Source organism: Podarcis liolepis (genome assembly GCF_965112155.1).
Source record: "Podarcis liolepis genome assembly, chromosome: 2".
NCBI lineage: Eukaryota > Metazoa > Chordata > Lepidosauria > Squamata > Lacertidae > Podarcis > Podarcis liolepis.
In genome coordinates this window covers 114,334,074-114,355,550 of record NC_139555.1, presented here as the reverse complement: position 1 = coordinate 114,355,550, position 21,477 = coordinate 114,334,074, and the positions used below count along the sequence as shown (strand labels likewise).

Sequence of the window (21,477 nt, the reverse complement as noted above, 5' to 3'; positions counted from 1 at the left end):
CTTGTTCATTTCTTTTAATGTACCATAGATTCTGGCGTATTAGGCAACTGGGCGTATATAGGAGTATAGCATCTAGATCAAGGGAAGTAATAGTGCCACTGTATTCTGCTCTGGTCAGACCTCACCTGGAGTACTGTGTCCAGTTCTGGGCACCACAGTTCAAGAAGGACACTGACAAACTGGAACGTGTCCAGAGGAGGGCAACCAAAATGGTCAAAGGCCTGGAAACGATGCCTTATGAGGAACGGCTAAGGGAGCTGGGCATGTTTAGCCTGGAGAAGAGGAGGTTAAGGGGTGATATGATAGCCATGTTCAAATATATAAAAGGATGTCACATAGAGGAGGGAGAAAGGTTGTTTTCTGCTGCTCCAGAGAAGCGGACACGGAGCAATGGATCCAAACTACAAGAAAGAAGATTCCACCTAAACATTAGGAAGAACTTCCTGACAGTAAGAGCTGTTTGACAGTGGAATTTGCTGCCAAGGAGTGTGGTGGAGTCTCCTGCTTTGGAGGTCTTTAAGCAGAGGCTTGACAACCATATGTCAGGAGTGCTCTGATGGTGTTTCCTGCTTGGCAGGGGGTTGGACTCGATGGCCCTTGTGGTCTCTTCCAACTCTATGATTCTATGATTCTATGGGCGTATTAGACGACCCCCCAAATTTGCAGCTGCAATTTGGGGGTTGTCTTATAAGCCCAGTCGCCTAATACGCTGGGCAGCTCTGCGCCGGGAGAAAGCCACCTGAGAAACAGTTATAAAGGCCAGGACTAGCCGCCTGAGAAACAGTTTCTACGCTCCGGAGGGAATCGGCTTGACAGGGGGCTGGGTCTTGCCGTGCCGGCGACACGGGGACCCTTAAAAACCACGGGCGCGGAGCCCGTGGACATGGTGACTCGGCGGGCACCGTAAGCGCCCTCCCGACTCGTGAAGGAGCCTTTTTAAAGGCTACGGAACGGGTGCCGGGGAGCGGCGTGGTGCTGTGAGTCCTCCGCTTCCCCTGCCGAGCGAAGCCGCATGCCATTTGTCGGACAGCGCTGACTTCTTCCTATTAAAATTCGGACTTAAAATCAAGAACAACAACCCGTGAGTAAATTGGATTACAAATATTTCGGTTTTGGATTTGGCACAAGCGGAGGTGGAAAAAAAAAAGGAAGTCCGTCTCCCCCCTATTGTAAACAGTTTAAAGCAAGGACTTGCCAACTAAGGTTGCGGGAAGAATCGCTGTAATTGGATAAGGATATAAATTCCACGGATTTAAAGGACTAAGTTAATGTGCTGGAGGACGAGAGTTTACTTTGTTTGGATTAAGTACCACTCTTCTCTAACCCGGGAGTAACCCGAGAAAAGAGCCTGCTAAGGATTTACAGAGAACTTTTGACAGCTGTCAAATTAGCTGTCAAAGTCGAAAAAGCCAAAAGCTGAAACTCTAACCGGTTTTATTGCTACAAAATATTGAAAGTAAAGAAAAACTGATACAAATAAATCTAACTTTTGGATCGGAAGGGAAAAGAACACTAAGTAACCAGAATCCCTCTAGAGGGGATTCATGAACACTACAAGAATGGAACTAAAACAGGGAATACAGGAAATACGAGCTGGCTTGAAAGAGCTGATCTTTCTCGTGGGAAAGCTGCGAGAGATGAATGAGAAAGGCCATGTTTTGTCTACGAGCCCTTCAAACCCGAAGTTAATAGAAAACATACCTACTGAATTGGAAAGGGACTCGATGTTCAAAACACAGGCAGCAGGACAAGAAAAGAAACCAAAGATTGAGGAGGAAAAGACATCTGCCAAACAGGAGGAGCAGAAAGAAGGGATGGATGAAACTTTACAGAAGATAAAAGAGAGTCGGAGACCTGTCAAGAAGAACTCTAATTTGACCAAGGTGAAAATTGGATTATTTGGGACATATGGACTTAAGAAACAGGGCTGGAGCTCCACTGTTCAACAAGTAGGCCTTGCTGGAAGAATCATGGTCAGCATCGGGATAGTACCTCTTCGATCCTGGGTGTCTAGTATGAGAGACTTTCGAAGAAACCGGCTGAAAGGGACTGAAAGAGATTTGAGAGCCTCGGACGTAAGATCTCCAGGCTAAAAAAAAATGGACTAATTGGATTTTGGATTGGGGTTGAAACCGGGGAGAGAAGGGTGGGGTTAAGAAGTCCAAAGGGGGTTAGATTTTTGTTTTTGCAGTGTAAATACTATATGCTTTTCATTATTACAAGAACAGGGAATCCGTGGGGGGGAAATAGTGGCAACCTTAGGAAGTGTATTTTTTTTTAAAACTTTATCTCTACATTTTTGTGTTCTTTTTTATATGGGGGTAAGGTATATATTTTAAAAATTGCTAATTAAACTAAATTAAGGCATAACAAAGAATTAAGGTTTAAATTTACTACAAAGAATTATTTTAATAAATTAGTTTTAAATAAACTAAGTTTAGGACATTAAGGGAAAAACTTGTTTGAACAAACAATTGGAGTTGGAATACAATAAGGGGAGACAAGGGGAAGTCATGAAAAGAAGTTACTGAAAATGAGTGTTAAAAGGTGGAAATTTTTCTTTTCTTGCTTTTTGTGTTTTCTCTTGGGTTTCTTTTTTCTCTCTTTTTCTTTTTTTCTTTTGTTTTGTTGTTTGTAACCTTTTGAAAATTTAACAAAGATTATTTAAAAAAACAAAAAACAAACACTAAATCTAGAATACCCCAATAAATTCCATTTGTTGTTTTTTCCTCCAGCAGTGTTCACAGATTCAATAGCTTGGGTGGATAGACCAATCTCTTTCTTCTATTGTGGAAGCTGCAGGGGGCCAGCAGATGATGTGTACCTCATTCAGAAGTATGTTCAGTGCACAGCTAGTGCCCTTTCTCATCTGTGAACTGGTTTGCTGCAGATCCAGCGTTCTTCACTTAGCCTGCTGGAGCTGGCAACGCTTTGACGGTTTATGTAAGCAGATTCTCCTCCTCCCCAAATTTCAAACCTAAAATTTCAAACAGAACATATGTTGAAATAATAATGACAGCACTTTTATTATTTATATGTCACCCATCTGATTGGGTTGTTCCAGCCACTCTGGCTGGCTCCCAACAAAATATTAAAAACATAATAAAACATAATAAAACTTCAAACAATAAAAACTCACAATACAAGGCTGCCTTCAGAAGTCTTCTAAAAGTTATACATTCTTTTATTTTCTTGACATCTGATGGGAGGGCGTTCCACAGGGTGAGCACCACCACCGAGAAGGCCCTCTGCCTGGTTCCCTCAGTGAGGGAACTGCCAGAAGGCCCTCAGCACTGGACCTCAGTGTCCGGGCTGAATGATGGGGGTGGAGACGCTCCTTCAGATATACTGGGCTGAGGCTGTTTAGGGCTTTAAAGGGCAGCACCAACACTTTGAATTGTGCTTGGAAACGTATTGGGAGCCAATGTGGATCCTTTAGGACTGGTGTTAAATGGGCCTGGTGACCACTTCCAGTCACCAGTCTAGCTACCGCATTCTGGATTAATTGTAATTTCCGAGTCACCTTCAAAGTAGCCCCACAGAGCCCCACATTGCAGCAGTCCAAGTGGGAGATAACCAGAGCTTACAGCACTCTGGCACATAGGCGCCGACTCCATGGGGCCTGAGGGGGTCCGAGCCCCCTCAAAAATTCATTTGGGGGGGCTCCGCCCCCCCAATAATCTCGGGCACCCCTCCAGCAGAGCGCCGCCGCCGCCCCTCCCCCAGCCCAAAATGCACAGGGTCGGGCTGCATGCCTCCTGCCCTCCCTCCCGAGCAAAAGCTCCACCCAATTTCCGCTCCGGAGCTGATTAATAGGCGCAGCACGCTCTCCCCTATTCGCTCACGAGGAGGCGGCGCCACTTTATCTGCATATTCATGAGCTTATTTATTATTCATGAGCTTTCCTGGGCTCCCCCAATATTTTTTATAAGTCGGCGCCCCTGCTCTGGCAAGACAGTCCGCAGGCAGGTGGGGTCTCAGTCATTGTACCAGATGGAGCTGGCAGAATTGATGTGCGCCTCCATGGTCAGCTGTGAGTCTAAGATGACTCCAAGGCTGCACAGCTGGTCCTTTAGGGGCACAGTTGCTCCATTCAGGACCAGAGAATACCCCAAACATGCCTGCCCCCCTGTCCCCCAGAATCTGTACTTCTGTGTTGTTGGAATTCAACCTCAACCCATTAACCGCATTCCATAGAAAATATCCATAGAAATAACCCTGGGAACCAGCAGAAGACCAAGCAGAATAAGAAATGCCAAGCATAGGTGCAGGAAGGCCTGGAAGCAAATTTTCACCTAAAGAAGACAATTGCATTCATATTCATATTCATATAACACAAATATTCATATTTATAAGCAGCTTTCCCACCAAATTATTTTCTTTAGAATCTGGCCTAGAAAGGAAACATCAAACTCTTGCTGCACTGTGACTGAAAATGAACTTCTAGGTGTGCTGCTCACCACAAGGCGGAGCTCTGTGTATAATAAACGAGAAGGCTTCTGGTCAGTTCCTCAACATTTAGGCAGGCTACTAGTAACAATTGTGAAATTACAAATGTGCCTTTGACAGTGGCATGCAGTGAATTTTTTCATAGGGGAACAGTTAGGGCTAGTGGTGCCAGCTTGTGATTGGAGCAGGGGTGAGGAACATCACGCAAGTGATGTTGCGACACTGAGACGTCCAGCATCACGTCTCCCTCTCTAAGCCAGGCAAAAGCTTCCTGGGCTTTGGGAAGGAGGTGCCAGGCTTTTATACTTCAATACTCTAATTTACTCAGAACATTTAGGGGACTAGCCTAGTCCCCCTAGTCCACTTACCACATGCCACTAGGTTAGGACCAGGAGCTTTGTTGCCTTTGTGGAATACATGCAGTACTTTTTTCAGGGAGTACTCAAGGATACTCGGAACCAGCACCATTTTTTTATTATTTCCAAATGTTACAAGCATGGCACTTAATGTAAGAACTTCGTGGTGAATACTGGCACCTTATTTTCTATATAAAAACATACATATATATATATACAGTATATATATATATATATATACAGTATATACAGTATATATATATACAGTATATATACAGTATATATATACAGTATATATACAGTATATACAGTATATATATATATATTTCGTATATATACGAAAGCAAATATATATACAGTATATATATTCAAAAGCAAAACATTCTGCATAGCCTGGACATTTAAATGGCTCGTTCTGCTGAATTTTTAGTTTCTGGACTTTGGCATTTGCTTCTTGACACACAACCGGGGGGGGGGGGGGAGAGATCTCACCAGTTATTGAAAATGGTGCCATTGATCCATTTCCAAGGCTCCTGGTAATTCATCCTTTGGAGACCAATCCAGTGGTCAGCAGGACCTTTGTATCGCCTCAAGAAGCTCTTAATAAAGAAAAGTAGTGTGAATACATTTTCAACTCTCATCCAAGTGGAGAATCAACTCCATTTAAGGCTTCAGACTCTGCTCTGTATCTTTCCACTCACCATCTCCTCTTGGGAGTCAATCACGACCAAAGAGGCATCGAAAGAGGCACAGTAATTCTGGCTAGAAGTCCAATTTCTGTCACTGTCCGAAAAATAGTAGCATTTCCTTTGGTAGCCAATCCAGCCATCCGGACAGTACTCAGTTGAAGTGGAAGGAGAAGGTAGGGCGGGTGGCAATACTGCGCTTCTCTCTAGAAAGGTATCAGAAAGTGAGACAGATCACTATCTATAGCTTATAAATAGTCCTACCCAAAATAAAGGTCAGGCAATATACCGTATTTTTCGCACTATAGGACGCACTTTTTCCCCTCCAAAAATGAAGGGGAAATGTGTGTGCGCCCTATGGTGCGAATGCAGGCTTTCGCTGAAGCCTGGAGAGCGAGAGGGGTCGGTGCGCACCGACCCCTCTCGCTCTCCAGGCTTCAGGAGAGCCCCACCGCCAGCCCCACAAGCTCGGGGGACAGCGGGAGAGGCGCAGCGCACCATTCCTGCTGTCCCCCGACTTGGTTAGAAGGCTGGCGGGGGGGAGCCTGCTCCTCCCCGTCGCCAGCCCCGCAAACTCGGGAGACAGCGGGAGAGGCGCAGCGCGCCCTTCCCGCTGTCCCCCAACTTGGCTAGAAGGCTAGCGGGGGGAGAAGCCTGCTCCTCCCCATCGCCAGCCCCGCAAACTCGGGAGACAGCGGCAGGGGCGCAGCGCGCCCTTCCCGCTGTCCCCCGACTTGGTTAGAAGGCTGGCAAACTCGGGAGACAGCGGCAGGGGCGCAGCGCGCCCTTCCCGCTGTCCCCCGACTTGGTTAGAAGGCTGGCGGGGGGGGGAGCCTGCTCCTCCCCGTCGCCAGCCCCGCAAACTCGGGAGACAGCGGCAGGGGCGCAGCGCGCCCTTCCCGCTGTCCCCCGACTTGGTTAGAAGGCTGGCGGGGGGAGAAGCCTGCTCCTCCCCGTCGCCAGCCCCGCAAACTCGGGAGACAGCGGGAGAGGCGCAGCGCGCCATTCCCGCTGTCCCCCGACTTGGTTAGAAGGCTGGCGGGGGGGAGCCTGCTCCTCCCCGTCGCCAGCCCCGCAAACTCGGGAGACAGCGGGAGAGGCGCAGCGCGCCCTTCCCGCTGTCCCCCAACTTGGCTAGAAGGCTGGCGGGGGGAGAAGCCTGCTCCTCCCCATCGCCAGCCCCGCAAACTCGGGAGACAGCGGCAGGGGCGCAGCGCGCCCTTCCCGCTGTCCCCCGACTTGGTTAGAAGGCTGGCGGGAGGAGAAGCCTGCTCCTCCCCGTCGCCAGCCCCGCAAACTCGGGAGACAGCGGCAGGGGCGCAGCGCGCCCTTCCTGCTGTCCCCCGACTTGGTTAGAAGGCTGGCGGGGGGGAGCCTGCTACAAGGCTGCGCGCCCTTCCCGCTGTCCCCCGACTTGGTTAGAAGGCTGGCGGGGGGAGAAGCCTGCTCCTCCCCGTCGCCAGCCCCGCAAACTCGGGAGACAGCGGGAGAGGCGCAGCGCGCCATTCCCGCTGTCCCCCGACTTGGTTAGAAGGCTGGCGGGGGGGAGCCTGCTCCTCCCCGTCGCCAGCCCCGCAAACTCGGGAGACAGCGGGAGAGGCGCAGCGCGCCCTTCCCGCTGTCCCCCAACTTGGCTAGAAGGCTGGCGGGGGGAGAAGCCTGCTCCTCCCCATCGCCAGCCCCGCAAACTCGGGAGACAGCGGCAGGGGCGCAGCGCGCCCTTCCCGCTGTCCCCCGACTTGGTTAGAAGGCTGGCGGGAGGAGAAGCCTGCTCCTCCCCGTCGCCAGCCCCGCAAACTCGGGAGACAGCGGCAGGGGCGCAGCGCGCCCTTCCTGCTGTCCCCCGACTTGGTTAGAAGGCTGGCGGGGGGGAGCCTGCTACAAGGCTGCGCGCCCTTCCCGCTGTCCCCCGACTTGGTTAGAAGACTGGCGGGGGGAGAAGCCTGCTCCTCCCCGTCGCCAGCCCCGCAAACTCGGGAGACAGCGGGAGAGGCGCAGCGCGCCCTTCCCGCTGTCCCCCGACTTGGTTAGAAGGCTGGTGGGGGGAGAAGCCTGCTCCTCCCCGTCGCCAGCCCCGCAAACTCGGGAGACAGCGGCAGGGGCGCAGCACGCCCTTCCCGCTGTCCCCCGACTTGGTTAGAAGGCTGGCCCAGCCCCGCAAACTCGGGGGACAGCGGGAGAGGCGCAGCGCGCCATCCCGCTGTCTCCCGACATGGTTTGGAGGCTGGCAGAGGGCTTCCTCCTCCCCCAGCCCCGCAAGCTCCCAGAGCAATGCCAAAGCTGCGTGCAGCTTCGGCATGGCTCTGGGTCCCGTTCTGGGGGAGGGGGAAGCTCGAGCTTCCCCAGCCCCAGCCCCGCGCCTGGCGGGGGGGGGGAATAATTTTTTTTTGCCTTTATTCCCCCCCCCCCAAAATCTAGGTGCGTCCTATGGACCGGTGCGTCCAATAGTGCGAAAAATACAGTACTCCACTCAACATTATATCTGTGTGCTGCCTTTCCACAAAAGGAATCCTGCTCAAAGCAGCTTGCAACAAAGAAAATGGGAACACATCTCAAGCAGCATAAGAACAATCACATAAAAATACAGTATAACAACATAATTGCAAATACACCACACACAAAAACTGTGTGCAGGAGGTCTCCGGTCAACCCCCATCATCTCCAGGTGGGGCTGCATAAGGGTGGGGAAATGAGGGTAGGAGGGAGGACAGACAGCCCAGTGCCCATCTCTGTCCAAAAACTCAGGAGGTTGAGGAACAATTGGACCTAATTTGTTTACAGGAAACACATGTGACAAGGCTACATAGGAAAATACTGATTAACAAGAGGTTAGGCCAAGAATTTATTTCATCGGACAAGGTTAAAAAGCGAGGAGTGGTCATTTATGCAAAAGAGAGCCTGTCACCGAAATTTGTTTTTAAAGATGATCAAGGAAGATTCATAGCAATTGAAATTCAAACACAAGGAGAAAAATTCTTGATAGTAGGTGTATACGCACCGAATGAGGGGAAATCTACATTTTACAAGAAGTTGCATGAGACTCTAATGGACTATATGGACTACAACATCGTTTTGATGGGAGACATGAATGGGGTGGTATCTACAAACATGGACAAGTCGCAGAGACAGGTAGTTACCAAAGATGGTAGACTACCAAAAACTTTTTTTGAACTGACTGACAATATGGATTTCATTGACATTTGGAGAACCAGGAATCCCTTGAGTAGAGAGGGAACCTTCTTTTCTGAAGCCCAAAAGACATGGACAAGAATTGACCAAATCTGGATAACTAGAGGACTGGCACCCAAGATTAGGAAGGTAGAGATCTGCCCTAAGACGTGCTCCAACCATAATGCCGTGAGAATGGAGATGAAACTAACACCAACCGGTTCCTTCAGATGGAGGATGAATGACACCTTGTTCAGAGATCAAGAGGTGACCAAGAAGTGACAAAAAACTCTGAGAGACTATTTTGAGATAAATTTGAACACTACCGTGGAAAAAAGAGTAAATTGGGACACAAGTAAAGCAGTTATGAGGGGGTTTCTGATCCAACAGAATTCAATAAAGAAGAGAGCTCAAAACGCGAAAAAAGAAATTTTTTTGGAAAAAATAAAAGAAGGCGAGAAAAAACTGAGACCGAAACCCAATTCACAAGAGATTCTGAGAGAAAGAAAGTTACATCAAGTGCAGTACATGAAGATGATAAACCAGGAAATTGAATGGAAAATTAAACAAATGAGACAAAGGACTTTTGAATCGGCAAATAAATGTGGGAAACTGCTAGCTTGGCAGATGAAGAAAAGACAAAAACTTACCCTAATACCATTACTAATTTGGAAGTGGAAGGAAAAAGCATCCAGAATCCAGTGGAAATTAGAAAATGCTTCCAGAGGTATTTTAAACAACTATATACACAAGGTCCCCAGAAAGAGTTTGACATAGACTAGTTTTTGAAAACAAGGACTGGATAATTCAACCACTAAAGGAGGTTTGTAATGAAATTTTGGAGGGGAAAAGAGCGCCAGAGTCATGGAAAGCAGCATATATTACACTTATACCGAAAATTGAGTCTGAAAAGACACAACTTAAGAACTACCGACCCATATCCCTGTTAAATGTGGATTACAAAATTTTTGCTGACATTTTTGCCAAGAGGTTAAAAAAAGTATTAAAAGAAGAGATACATAAGGACCAAGCTGGCTTTCTCCCAGGCAGACACCTGTCTGATAACACGAGGAATATAATTAACATTCTGGAGAAGTTGCAAGAGGACATCAATACTAAAGCAGTTTTAATTTTTGTGGATGCCGAGAAAGCCTTTGATAATATTTCTTGGAGTTTTATGAAGAAAAATCTTCAGGGGATGGGGGTCGGTCAAGGGTTTGAAAATGGTATAAGTGCAATTTATTCAGAACAAAAGGCTAAATTAATAGTTAATAACATGGTAACAGAGGAATTTAAGATAGAGAAAGGGAAACGACAAGGCTGCCCAATTTCCCCATTACTTTTTATTTCCGTCCTGGAGGTTTTGTTAAACATGATTAGAAGGGACCATCTGATTAAAGGTATAACAGTCGGAGCTAAACAATATAAATTGAAAGCTTTTGCAGATGACCTAGTACTGACATTACAGGAGCCAGAATCTAGCACTAAAAGAGTATTAGAATTGATCCAAGAGTTTGGTCATGTGGCAGGATTTAAGTTGAATAAGTTCTTGAGAAAAATTTAACAATGACTGAAAGAGAGGTTTCAGAATGAGACAGGTTTAACAGTGGTTAAGAAGGTGAAATACCTGGGGATTAACATGACAGCTAAAAATGGGAACCTATTTAAGGACAATTATGAAAAGTGTTGGTCGGACGTTAAAAAGAACTTAGAAATATGGTCAAACTTGAAGCTTTCCTTGTTGGGTCGAATTGCTGTCATCAAGATGAATGTATTGCCAAGAATGCTGTTTTTGTGTCAATCGTTACAAATATTGGATAAAATGGACTGTTTCAAGAAGTGGCAGAGAGACATTTCTAAATTTGTCTGGCAGGGCAAGAAGCCCAGAATAAAATTTAAAATATTAACTGATGCTAAAGAAAGAGGGGGATTTGCCCTGCCAGACCTTAAACTTTATTATGAATCCGCAGCTTTCTGCTGGTTGAAGGACTGGCTGCTTCTTGAGAACACAGACATTTTGGAGTTAGAAGGTTTCAACAATGTCTTTGGATGGCATGCATACTTGTGGTATGACATGGTTAAAGCTCATAAGGCATTCAAAAACCATATTGTCAGGAAAGCACTGTTTAATGTCTGGATACGATATAAAGACTTACTTGAAAATAAAACCCCAAGGTGGTTGTCACCGATGGAGGCAAAAGCTCAAAAAGGCTCAATATGGAGACCAAGTGGCCAAAATATTGGGAGATTTTGGAGCAAGAAGGAGAGAAATTGAAATTGCAGAGTTTCGAGAAATTAAAAGATAGAGTGCGAGATTGGCTTCATTACTATCAAATAAGAGAGGCTTACAATTTGGACAAAAAAATTGGCTTCCAGGTGGAAAAATCAAAGTTGGAAACAGAACTGTTAGATCCCAAAACTAAAATACTTTCAAGAATGTATAACTTGCTGTTAAAATGGAATACTCAAGATGAAACGGTAAAATCTGCTATGATTAAATGGGCACAGGATGTTGGACATAATATCATGTTTGCTGACTGGGAACTGTTATGGACCACAGGTATGAAATTTACGGCATGCAATGCCTTAAGAGAGAATATTATGAAAATGGTATACAGGTGGTACATGACACCAGTCAAGCTTGCAAAAATCTATCATTTGCCCGATAACAAATGTTGGAAATGTAAAGAAACTGAAGGTACATTCTTTCACCTTTGGTGGATGTGCCCAAAGATTAAGGCCTTCTGGGAAATGATATATAATGAATTGAAAAAGGTACTTAAATATACCTTCCTGAAGAAACCAGAGGCCTTTCTCCTGGGCATTGTCGGCCAATTGGTGCCAAAGAAGGACAGAACTTTTTTCATGTATGCAACAGCAGCAGCAAGAATACTCATCGCAAAGTATTGGAAGACACAAGATCTACCCACCCTGGAAGAATGGCAGATGAAGGTGATTGACTACATGGAATTAGCAGAAATGACTGGCAGAATCCGTGACCAGGGAGAAGAGTTGGTGGAAGAAGACTGGAAGAAATTTAAAGACTACTTGCAGAAATACTGTAAAATTAAGGAATGTTAAAATGATGTTGGATGGAAAATAAGTGGTATTGGTAAAATGTATTTTTTAAGAATATGCAAGTATGGACTGACAAGGGTTAAAAATACATATTTATAATAGGTGAAGATACTGAGTTATGATAAATGACAGAGGGTAAGGATTTGCTGAAAGGTTTTTTTAAACGGGAATACAAAAGGGAAAGTGTGAGGAGGTCAAAGAATTAAGGAAATGACACCAAGGATTATTGAAAGATGGAGTTAAATTTAAACTTTTTCTGTTTTCTTTTTTCTATTTAGCTATTATGATTTTTTCCTTTTTTATATATTTTTTCCATGTGTGTTTTTTCTTTAGTTTGTTAATTTTTTTACCTTGTATTTCTGTAAACTTTATTGTGTAATTTTATGTATGTGTCTTAAACCTTAATAAATATTTTATAAAAAAAAACCAAAAAACTCAGGAGGTTGCAGGACAAAGAGCAGCTTCTCTTGTGGCTCAGCCATAGATAGTCGACTTCAATCGACTATCCATGAAATACACAGCCAGGGTCTAGTTGACTCTCCCCGAGAAAGGCCTTTGATTAGAATTGTATCGTACAATCTAAATCACTTGAAATTGTGTGTGTATTGTGTGTACATATTGGTCTATTATTACAGTACACGAAGTCTGACTTGCCTGAATGTGGGCCCCCATCCGCAACTGCTTCCAGGCTGCCTCAACTGAATGCCAATAAAGCTATTCTAGCTGCTGAGGAGAGGAGATCTGTGAGAGCAGGTGGCCTGTTGATGACCTGGCAGAAGTTACATCGAAATGGCTCTTCACTTACTTGATAAAGCAACGCTGCTGCTGATGATGATGGAAATAATCAGAATGACATTAAGCACCAAGCTCACATTTTTTACATTAAAAGCGAGTTTCTTTTCTCCATTATTGCTCAAACCTGCAGAGGGAAATAAAGTGTTAATGTTTCCTTGGTTTCAGCAAGATGCCGGACAAGTCCTTCTAGAAACTCCAAAGTATCTGGGGATTCCAAGTCTACCCACACTGAAGGTGTGAGTTCAAGCTTGCATCACACCAAGATGTCATACCACTCAACAGTCCTGATTTATGCGGGACATCCTGGAATTACAGAAGCCAATCCTGACTTCTGACTGCATCCCAGAATGTCCCATTTTTCGGTCTGAGTCTGACTTGTTGTGCAAGTCATCTGGGGACCAAAAAAAGAAACGTCCCAATTTTTGTCAGTGAGATGCTGGAAGGGTATGAGAGGAACCAAGTTCACCTGTGGCATCATGAAGCTCATAGGCTTGGTGCCTCCCACCACAAAGTCAGCCAAGTGGTAGGCCTCTGCGCATGGCTGGTGAGTCACCAGTTATTTATTTTATTAAAAAGTATTCACATGCTACCATCTCCTAAACTATCAAGGAGACGCACAATGTTTACTGTATAGGCCTGAATAAAAGCCTCACTTTTTTCCAAATTCTGACAGTGAAAAGTTAAAGTGCAGCTTATATTCGCGACCTTACAAAAAATGGGCTTGGAGTGAGCATTTTCTCCCCCCCCCTTAATTTTAAAGGTGTGGCTTATATTTGGGTGCAGCTTATATTTGGGCCAATACGGTATACAATAAAACAAAAATCACCAGTAGAAATAGTAAAATAAAAATAAAAATAATTAATGTAACTGGAAAATCAACATTTTAAACAGCTGTATAGGATTGCTGGCATAAGAAGAGGTCTTCAAGAGATACCTGGAAGTCAAAAGTGAAGATGCCTGATGTGTCTCTGCTGGAAGAGCCTTTCACAGCTTGAACTGGTGGCGCTAAATGCCCAACTTCTAGCTGAGGCCACTTGGGCTTCTGAGACATGGAGATAACCAGATGTGCTCCCGTGGATGATCTTAGTGATGAAGCTGGGGTATAAGGACTCAGGTGGCCCTTAAGGTATCCTGGACCAAAGTTCTTCTGGTCTTTGTATATGTGGACCAGGCATAGGCAAACTCGGCCCTCCAGCTGTTTTGGGACAACAACTCCCATCATCCCTAGCTAACAGGACCAGTGGTCAGGGATGATGGGGATTGTAGTTCCAAAAGAGCTGGAGGGCCAAGTTTGCCTATGCCTGGTGTAGACCTTAAACCTGGCTTAGCAATGTATGTGCATCCACTGCAAACATCTTTTAGCAGAGCTGCCACGTACTGTCAACCATCTGCCTCCATCAGAGGTCTAGGCATTCTACAAAATCTGGAGCTTCACAGCTGGGCTGGAGGGCAGCCCCACATAGAGCACTGTAGTAATCCAGTTTCTTTTTAAGAGCAAAAGTTGAAGGGACTGCAAGAGCTGAATGGAATGTGATACATGCCAAATGCCACACGGACAATGCCAGAAGACAGAGGGCAGCACAACCCATTGTATGAATCATTAACGGTTAGCCAATGTATGTACACATGTGCAAGGAGGGAAATTTGAAATGTAACTGTTTGTATAAACTGAGCACTTGCTCTTTTAGAGGGGTTGTAATCCCATCCAGAACAGGTAAGTAGCCTTCCTCCTGGCAATGCAGGTGTTGTAACATCTGTCCTGCTAAGGTGGACTTCCAGAAGTTATGCTTGTCAGTGTAAATTGCCTAATAGTGGCAGCCTTGTTAAATCCCCTGGCTGCCAAGATTGTTACCAGAAAACAGTGCCACTCAAGAGAGTTGCAGTGTCATATACTGCTATATTATAACTGTGTACACAGAGCAGGGGTGAGTAACCGGCAGCCCTCCAGATGTTGCTGGACTCTTAACTCCCATCAGCCCCAGCCATCATCGCCAGTGGTCACGGGTAATGGGAATTGTAGTCCAACAACATCTCAAAGGTCACAGTTACCCATCCCTTTTAGAGCATCTGAATTGCCCTCAAAACAGAAGTTGAAAGTTTTTGTTGCTGGCAGCATGGAAGTGACAGGAGATCTCTGTCCTATGTATAAACAGAATGGGATATTTTGTTCATGCATCTCAGGCTAGTGCAGCAACCTCAAGCGAATAACCTGAAACCATCTTAATCTTTATCGTAAAACAAACCATTAAGGGGATACTGTTTGAGCTCTTGCACATTTCTGTACAACATACGGTTGGTTCCAATACATCACAGGTAGATCCATTAATGTGCAAAAGAAAATATATTAAAATGAATTGTTCAACCAAAGAACATTTTCCTGTGCTAGAATAAGCTTTATTCATTCAATACAGGATAGTGAATCTTCAAGCTTGCCTCATCCAAATGTCAAAATAGCAGTTCGTAGTTCACGGACCAGGATTAACAGATGTACTAAGGTTGCTATGACGTAACTGGTTAAAGAAAACCAGGTCCAAATGTCAGGACTAGCCAGCAAAGTGGTTCATCAGCAATATGCAGCTCTGAGTGTCTGCTTTCAGCAGATAATTTTTTTTTCAGTTAATCACCAGCATGTAAACATGGCAACACTTGGTTGGTCAGATTGGGTTCCTGGAAGAGGGGGGCCACTAGGTGGCGCATCGGAAGATGGCTGACAATAACATCTCTCCGACCCACACGAGATAATTTGGAGGCTATGATGGGGGTAATTAGCCTCCCTAACCCCCCCCCCCCAGGATTGTGGGGGGGACGGCCCTTGCCTGCTGTGCCCTATACCCTATATTTGTGGGGGTGGGGGCACTAGGCACAAAGCCCTCCTGTGGGATTTCCGGCTCTCCTGGACGCCATCCCTGATTCGCGCCGCTAGTTGCAATGATCTTTAAAAGAAACAATTTGGATGAGATTAATTGCACATGCTTCAAGGAAAAAGGGGAGTAAAGACTGCTGACAGAAGAGATCTCTGATAACAAGACAAGAATAAAATATGAGAAGATACGTCAAGATATGGTATGACAAATGGGGGAGGGGGGAGAAAACCTGCCTTCCTTTTTTTATGTGATTTAACAAGAATCCCCTCCCCTAATGAGTCAGAAACTAAGGACTTAAGCTGTGGATTTAAGGCTGTGTGGAGATAAACTTTCGATCCAAAGCAATGTTTCAAGATGAAGCTGGAAAGCTAAGAGTTTTGGAATGACGCAGTTAAAAATGCCGTCGCCATTTTGGGAGGCATTGTTGGAGCTCTTGGGTCTGGGAGGAGAAAGAGAGAAATAGAGTTGTTTACATATCGTGGATCAACTCCTCGGTGGGGACTTAAGAGCGACAAATGCCAAAATTTACAATGGAAAGAGCGATGTTATCTACGAAAGAGATATATGGAAACCATCTGGACTTAGTGGAGGAATGGGAAATCCACACAGGATTATTATACTTGTTATCGGCTTAAGGAGACCAACAGAAGAGATCGTAAAGGAAAAAGAGAAATTATATGAATAAGATATGATGTGGAAACACCAAGATAAGACTGGATAGAATTATGAACTTTGTTTGGACTGATTGGGACTGATTTGGACATTAACGCAGTAATAAGAAGATGATCTGAATCCCCCTTTGGATCTTGAAATATGGGTTCCCCCAACAAAATTTAAAAATTTGGCTTTGTAATTTGGAATTTATATGATGTGATTTAATTTGATGTGATTGGCCAGTTAATAGAAATTATTTTTTTTTAAAAAAAAAGATTGGGTTCCTGGAAGAAAGAGGAACCAATATGTTTTGAAAGATATGTTCTGAAATAGTGTTGCATAACGCAAAGTTGTGAAGTCAGCTTACAGGGGTTCTATGCCAGGGGATTTGCACAGTATCGTTTGCTTCTCAATTTGCTGAGAATTTTATTTATTTATTTTTTAAATCACCCACTAAACTATAAATTTCAGTATGGTCTACTGTAATGTATACCACTCAACCCAATCAGATGGGCATCATATAACAAGAACAACAACAACAACGCATTAAAGTGTCACTGTGCTAGTAAATGCTGTGGATCATGCGCCTGCACTTGCAGATTCCTGGTCTCTTCACTTATCAGTGACTCTCTAGGTCTGTGTGCAGCAGGAATAAGGATCTTGTGATCCTCCAGATGTTTTTGCTCTACATTGGCCATGCTGGCAGGGAGTGATGGGAGGGAGTTGGAATCCAGCAACATCTGGCGAGTCACAATCTCTCCATTCTTGGTGTACATGGAAGGGGAACTGGAAGAACAGCCAGGAATCTCTCTCCTCAAGGGCAGCCTCACCCCCTTCTCCTTATGCATGCCTGCGTGAGGAAGGATAGTTCCATCTGAGAGAGGAACTAAGAAGAGCCTGAGAAGCCTTCCTCACTATTCAAAGCTGGGTACAGTCAGTAGTTTAGAGGAGCTCAGCATGGTTTGAAAGAGGCATTGCTTTCCATGATGTAAAGGTATCTCTCCCCTCCAACCGCTGAATCTTGTCAAATCAATTTTCACACAAGTGTCTATGCAGGGGCAGTGCGATGGGGGTGCGGTGGGGGTGGGACACACCAGGTAGCACGTGACTGAAGGGGGACAACTCCCAGACAGCACTCACCGCGGGAAGGGGCCTGCAGCGCGCCCGAGTCACACATTTCGGGTGCATGCAGGCTCTGCTGCCACAAAGGTCCACCTGCTGCCTCCGCCCTGAGCTGTAAGGGGGCTGAGGGGGAAGAGGGGGGCAGACTCCTCAGAGCTGCATGGGCAGCTGCCCCAGCCCCGCTGGCCCTGCCCCCCACCGCCCCAGGCACTCAACTGGCTTCCTCCACTGCTATGTCTATGTGCCCATCCTTTTCCAACTGCTTTTAATTGCCTGAATAAACTAGAGTCTCCATGAATTTGATTAGGTGGCCTACATCTTGCAGCTCTCATCCCAGCAGCAAATCTGTAACTTTTCTGACCATAGGTGGAGACAAACTCATGCCTCTCTCATCAGAACTCACTTACCATGGCTCACTCTCTGAGAGGCTCTCTTTACTCTGGCTTTCTTGGTATTTCCATTACTTTTCCCGTTCTTAGCTGCATCTGGATTCGTGGGGACCTTTTGATGTGCCATTTCAATTTTAACCGAGCCCATCTTTTCTTTCTCCCAGGAGGATCCACAGACCTCACAGTAAATGTCCCGGCAGACTGGAGGAGGGCAAATGTTGTCCCTATTTTCAAAAAGGGGAAAAGAGAGGACCCAAATAATTACCGCCCAGTCAGTCTGACATCAATACCAGGGAAGATTCTGGAGCAGATCATTAAGCAAACAGTCTGTGAGCACCTAGAAAGGAATGCTGTGATCACCAATAGTCAGCATGGATTTCTGAAAAATAAGTCATGTCAGACTAACCTGATCTCGTTTTTTGACAGAATTACAAGCCTGGTAGATGAAGGGAACACAGTGGATGTAGCCTACCTTGATTTCAGCAAGTCATTTGACAAGGTGCCCCATGATTTTCTTGTAAAGTAGCTGGTAAAATGCGGTCTTGACTATGCTACCACTCAGTGGATTTGTAACTGGCTGACTGACCGAACCCAAAGGGTGCTCATCAATGGTTCCTCTTCATCCTGGAGAAGAGTGACTAGTGGGGTGCCACAGGGTTCTGTCTTGGGCCCGGTCTTATTCAACATCTTTATCAACGACTTGGATGATGGACTCAAGGGCATCCTGATCAAATTTGCAGATGACACCAAACTGGGAGGAGTGGCTAACACCCCAGAGGACAGGATCACACTTCAAAATGACCTTGACAGATTAGAGAACTGGGCAAAAACAAACAAGATAAATTTTAACAGGGAGAAATGTAAAGTATTGCACTTGGGCAAAAAAAAAAAAAAAATGAGAGGCACAAATACAAGATGGGGGACACCTGGCTTGAGAGCAGTACATGTGAAAAGGATCTAGGAGTCTTGGTTGACCACAAACTTGACATGAGCCAACAGTGTGACGCGGCAGCTAAAAAAGCCAATGCAATTCTGGGCTGCATCAATAGGAGTATAGCATCTAGATCAAGGGAAGTATTAGTGCCACTGTATTCTGCTCTGGTCAGACCTCACCTGGAGTACTGTGTCCAGTTCTGGGCACCACAGTTCAAGAAGGACACTGACAAACTGGAACGTGTCCAGAGGAGGACAACCAAAATGGTCAAAGGCCTGGAAATGATGCCTTATGAGGAACGGCTAAGGGAGCTGGGCATGTTTAGCCTGGAGAAGAGGAGGTTAAGGGGTGATATGATAGCCATGTTCAAATATATAAAAGGATGTCACATAGAGGAGGGAGAAAAGTTGTTTTCTGCTGCTCCGGGGAAGCGGACACGGAGCAATGGATCCAAACTACAAGAAAGAAGATTCCACCTAAACATTAGGAAGAACTTCCTGACAGTAAGAGCTGTTTGACAGTGGAATTTGCTGCCAAGGAGTGTGGTGGAGTCTCCTGCTTTGGAGGTCTTTAAGCAGAGGCTTGACAACCATAATGTCAGGAGTGCTCTGATGGTGTTTCCTGCTTGGCAGGGGGTTGGACTCGATGGCCCTTGTGGTCTCTTCCAACCCTATGATTCTATGATTCTATGATTCTTCTTGAAATCTATAAAAGGTGCACTTTTGCTTCCATACTAGTATATTCCCCACCCCCAAAAAAGCCCTAATGGTAATCCTCTGAACGGATCTGCCTAAAATTTGGCAGGCTTAATCCAGAGAGGCTCATATTTCTGCAAATTTCTTCCACTTCTCTCTGAAGCCTGAACAACAGTATAGCCATTTTTATATTCCCTATTATATTGAATGAGGGGTGAGAACTTTGGGTTGTGTTCCTAGCAGTGCTAGGAGAATGTTCTGTCAGCACAAAGATTTCTCCTTGCCCAAGGGAACGTTCTCCCCCTCTCCTCCCTCACGATGCCCAAATGTATTCTAGCAGTTCCCCCAATCAAACAAAGCCATCCTTATATTCAGTGCTTTTTTTCTGGGGCCACGTGGGAGTACGCACACCCCTAAACATTTTTGAATCTAAATGCTCCATGGTCATTTGATCCCAGCCCAGCATTCGGCCAGGAGAGGGATGGGGGACCTAAATTCCCCTTCTTTTCTGGATTTTTTTTAAAAAAATAATTTCTGTGGTCCTTAAAATAAATTTCTTTTATTTTATAAATTATTCTTAAAAATAATTTCTGTGGTTCCTTTTTTCTCTTTTTTCTTTTTTGGCAGAAGCACAGATTTTGGTCTGTGGATTTGTGTTTTCCCCTCTGGGTTTCCTTTTTTAAGGAAATTAAAAGCCACCTTTTGGAATACAGGGGTACCTTGGGTTAAATACGCTTCAGGTTACATACGCTTCAGGTTACAGACTCTGCTAACTTCGGGTAAAGAACTTTGCTTCAGGATGAGAACAGAAATCGTACAGCTGCGGCACAGTGGCAGTGGGAAGCCCCATTAGCTAAAGTGAGGTCTGACTCACTTTAATAAAGGTGTCCGGCACAAAAACCTCCGAACGGATCTGCCTAAAATTTGGCAGGCTTAATCCAGAGAGGCTCATATTTCTGCAAATTTCTTCCACTTCTCTCTGAAGCCTGAACAACAGTATAGCCATTTTTAGATTCCCTATTATATTGAATGAGGGGTGAGAAGTTTGGGTTGTGTTCCTAGCAATGCTAGGAGAATGTTCTGTCAGCACAAAGATTTCTCCTTGCCCAAGGGAACGTTCTCCCCCTCTCCTCCCTCATGACGCCCAAATGTATTCTAGCAGTTCCCCCAATCAAACAAAGCCAGCCTTATATTTAGTGCTTTTTTTTCTGGGGGCACGCGGGAGTACCCGTACCCCTAAACATTTTGTGAATCTAAATGTTCCTGGGAAAGAGGGGGAGGAAGCGGCGGTGGCAGCAGGGAGCAGGCTAGTAGGCAGGACCCATTACTCACATCCTAGGAGCCTACACAACACAAAACATTGTTGTGCTGTGTGTAGGTTTTATTTTATTTGTTTTTTATCTTGTTTTGGAAATGAACATCCAAGGTTTTCTTCTTTAAATTTTGTTGGGGGGGGGAGAGAGTGGGCCCCTAAGCTAGAGCTTGTTTAGCTTATACATAAATCTGGCACTGCCTGCGCCCGTTCCCCAGCCTGATCTTTCATTGATTCCTGAGGTCCTGGGTTTCCTCCTGCTTCCAGACCCGAAACATTTCTCACTCCTTTCCTCCTTCCCTTTCTCGGCTGCTTTCATGGCTTTCCTCCAATCTCTCTCTCTCTCTACCCCGCCCCAATGAATGTTAGGAAAATAAAATAAATTGTCCAGTAGCACATTAGAGGGCAACTAAGTATGTTTTGGGTATAAGCCAGGGGTCAGCAAACTTTTTCAGCTGGGGGCCAGTCCACTGTTCCTCAGACCTTGTGGAGGGCCGGACTATATTTGGGGTTTTTTTTGGGGGGGACACGAATTCCTATGCACATTGCATGGGGGGGGCAAGTAGTCCTCCTCCCATTTTAAATAAAAGGACACAGCATGCCAGGCAGGGCCCACAAAGATCCCACAGATGCAGTTTTTTATAAAGGACACAGCTTACCTGTGCGTTGCGAGCGGCAGGGGCTGGTGGTGGTGGAGAGACGATGAGCAGTGCGTGAAAGAAGGGCTCTGGAGAAGGGCTGCTTAAAATGGCGACCTCTCGAGCGCTCACACTGATCCAACAAAGCCCAGCCCCCTTCCTCCTCTAGGCAGGGCGGGGAGAAGCCAGTAGGAGAAGGGAGGAGGCACCGCCATGGTGTGTGTAAGAGGGGGGGATGGCGCACGGGGGGGGGGGGAATGGCACAACCCGAACAATGAGAATCCCCACGCCCTTTCCCAAACTGTCCGTGGGCCGGATCCAGAAGGCAATTGGGCCT

General features: G+C 45.7%; 2 protein-coding genes and 1 long non-coding RNA gene across 3 annotated transcripts in view; 1 reads left to right on the top strand and 2 right to left on the bottom strand.

Annotated features, from left to right (window-relative positions):
* LOC310701040 (complement C4-A-like) overlaps nt 1-16,063 on the top strand; it is a 338,535-nt gene extending 322,472 nt beyond the window's left edge. Inside the window, exon 40 of the transcript XR_014522904.1 lies at nt 15,191-16,063. The gene's annotated coding sequence lies outside the window, so the exon portion shown is untranslated. The remainder of the gene's footprint in view (nt 1-15,190) is intronic.
* Nucleotides 2,681-21,247, bottom strand: LOC310701950 (C-type lectin domain family 2 member D-like). The gene is made up of 6 exons (XM_083493518.1): nt 21,162-21,247; nt 17,580-17,785; nt 12,543-12,656; nt 5,507-5,697; nt 5,298-5,404; nt 2,681-2,977 (listed from the first exon to the last, which is right to left on the bottom strand). Exons 2-6 carry the CDS (start codon nt 17,707-17,709, stop codon nt 2,866-2,868), a joined length of 654 nt encoding a protein of 217 aa, XP_083349644.1. The 5' UTR covers nt 17,710-17,785; nt 21,162-21,247; the 3' UTR covers nt 2,681-2,865.
* LOC310702071 lies at nt 13,339-15,029 on the bottom strand. The gene is made up of 2 exons (XR_014523195.1): nt 13,879-15,029; nt 13,339-13,833 (listed from the first exon to the last, which is right to left on the bottom strand). It is a non-coding gene; the product is annotated as an uncharacterized lncRNA (long non-coding RNA).
* Nucleotides 21,248-21,477: the final 230 nt, after the last annotated feature.

Bases quoted from the DNA above. Each gene is read 5' to 3' on its own strand.
- LOC310701950 (XM_083493518.1), bottom strand. From the start codon at position 17,709: ATGGGCTCGGTTAAAATTGAAATGGCACATCAAAAGGTCCCCACGAAT. The intron at 12,657-17,579 runs GTAAGTGAGTTC...TTCCCTCTGCAG, and splicing joins CTCTCAGAGAGTGAGCCATG to GTTTGAGCAATAATGGAGAA. The intron at 2,978-5,297 runs GTGAGATCTCTC...TTGAAATTTTAG, and splicing joins GGCACCATTTTCAATAACTG to GTTTGAAATTTGGGGAGGAG.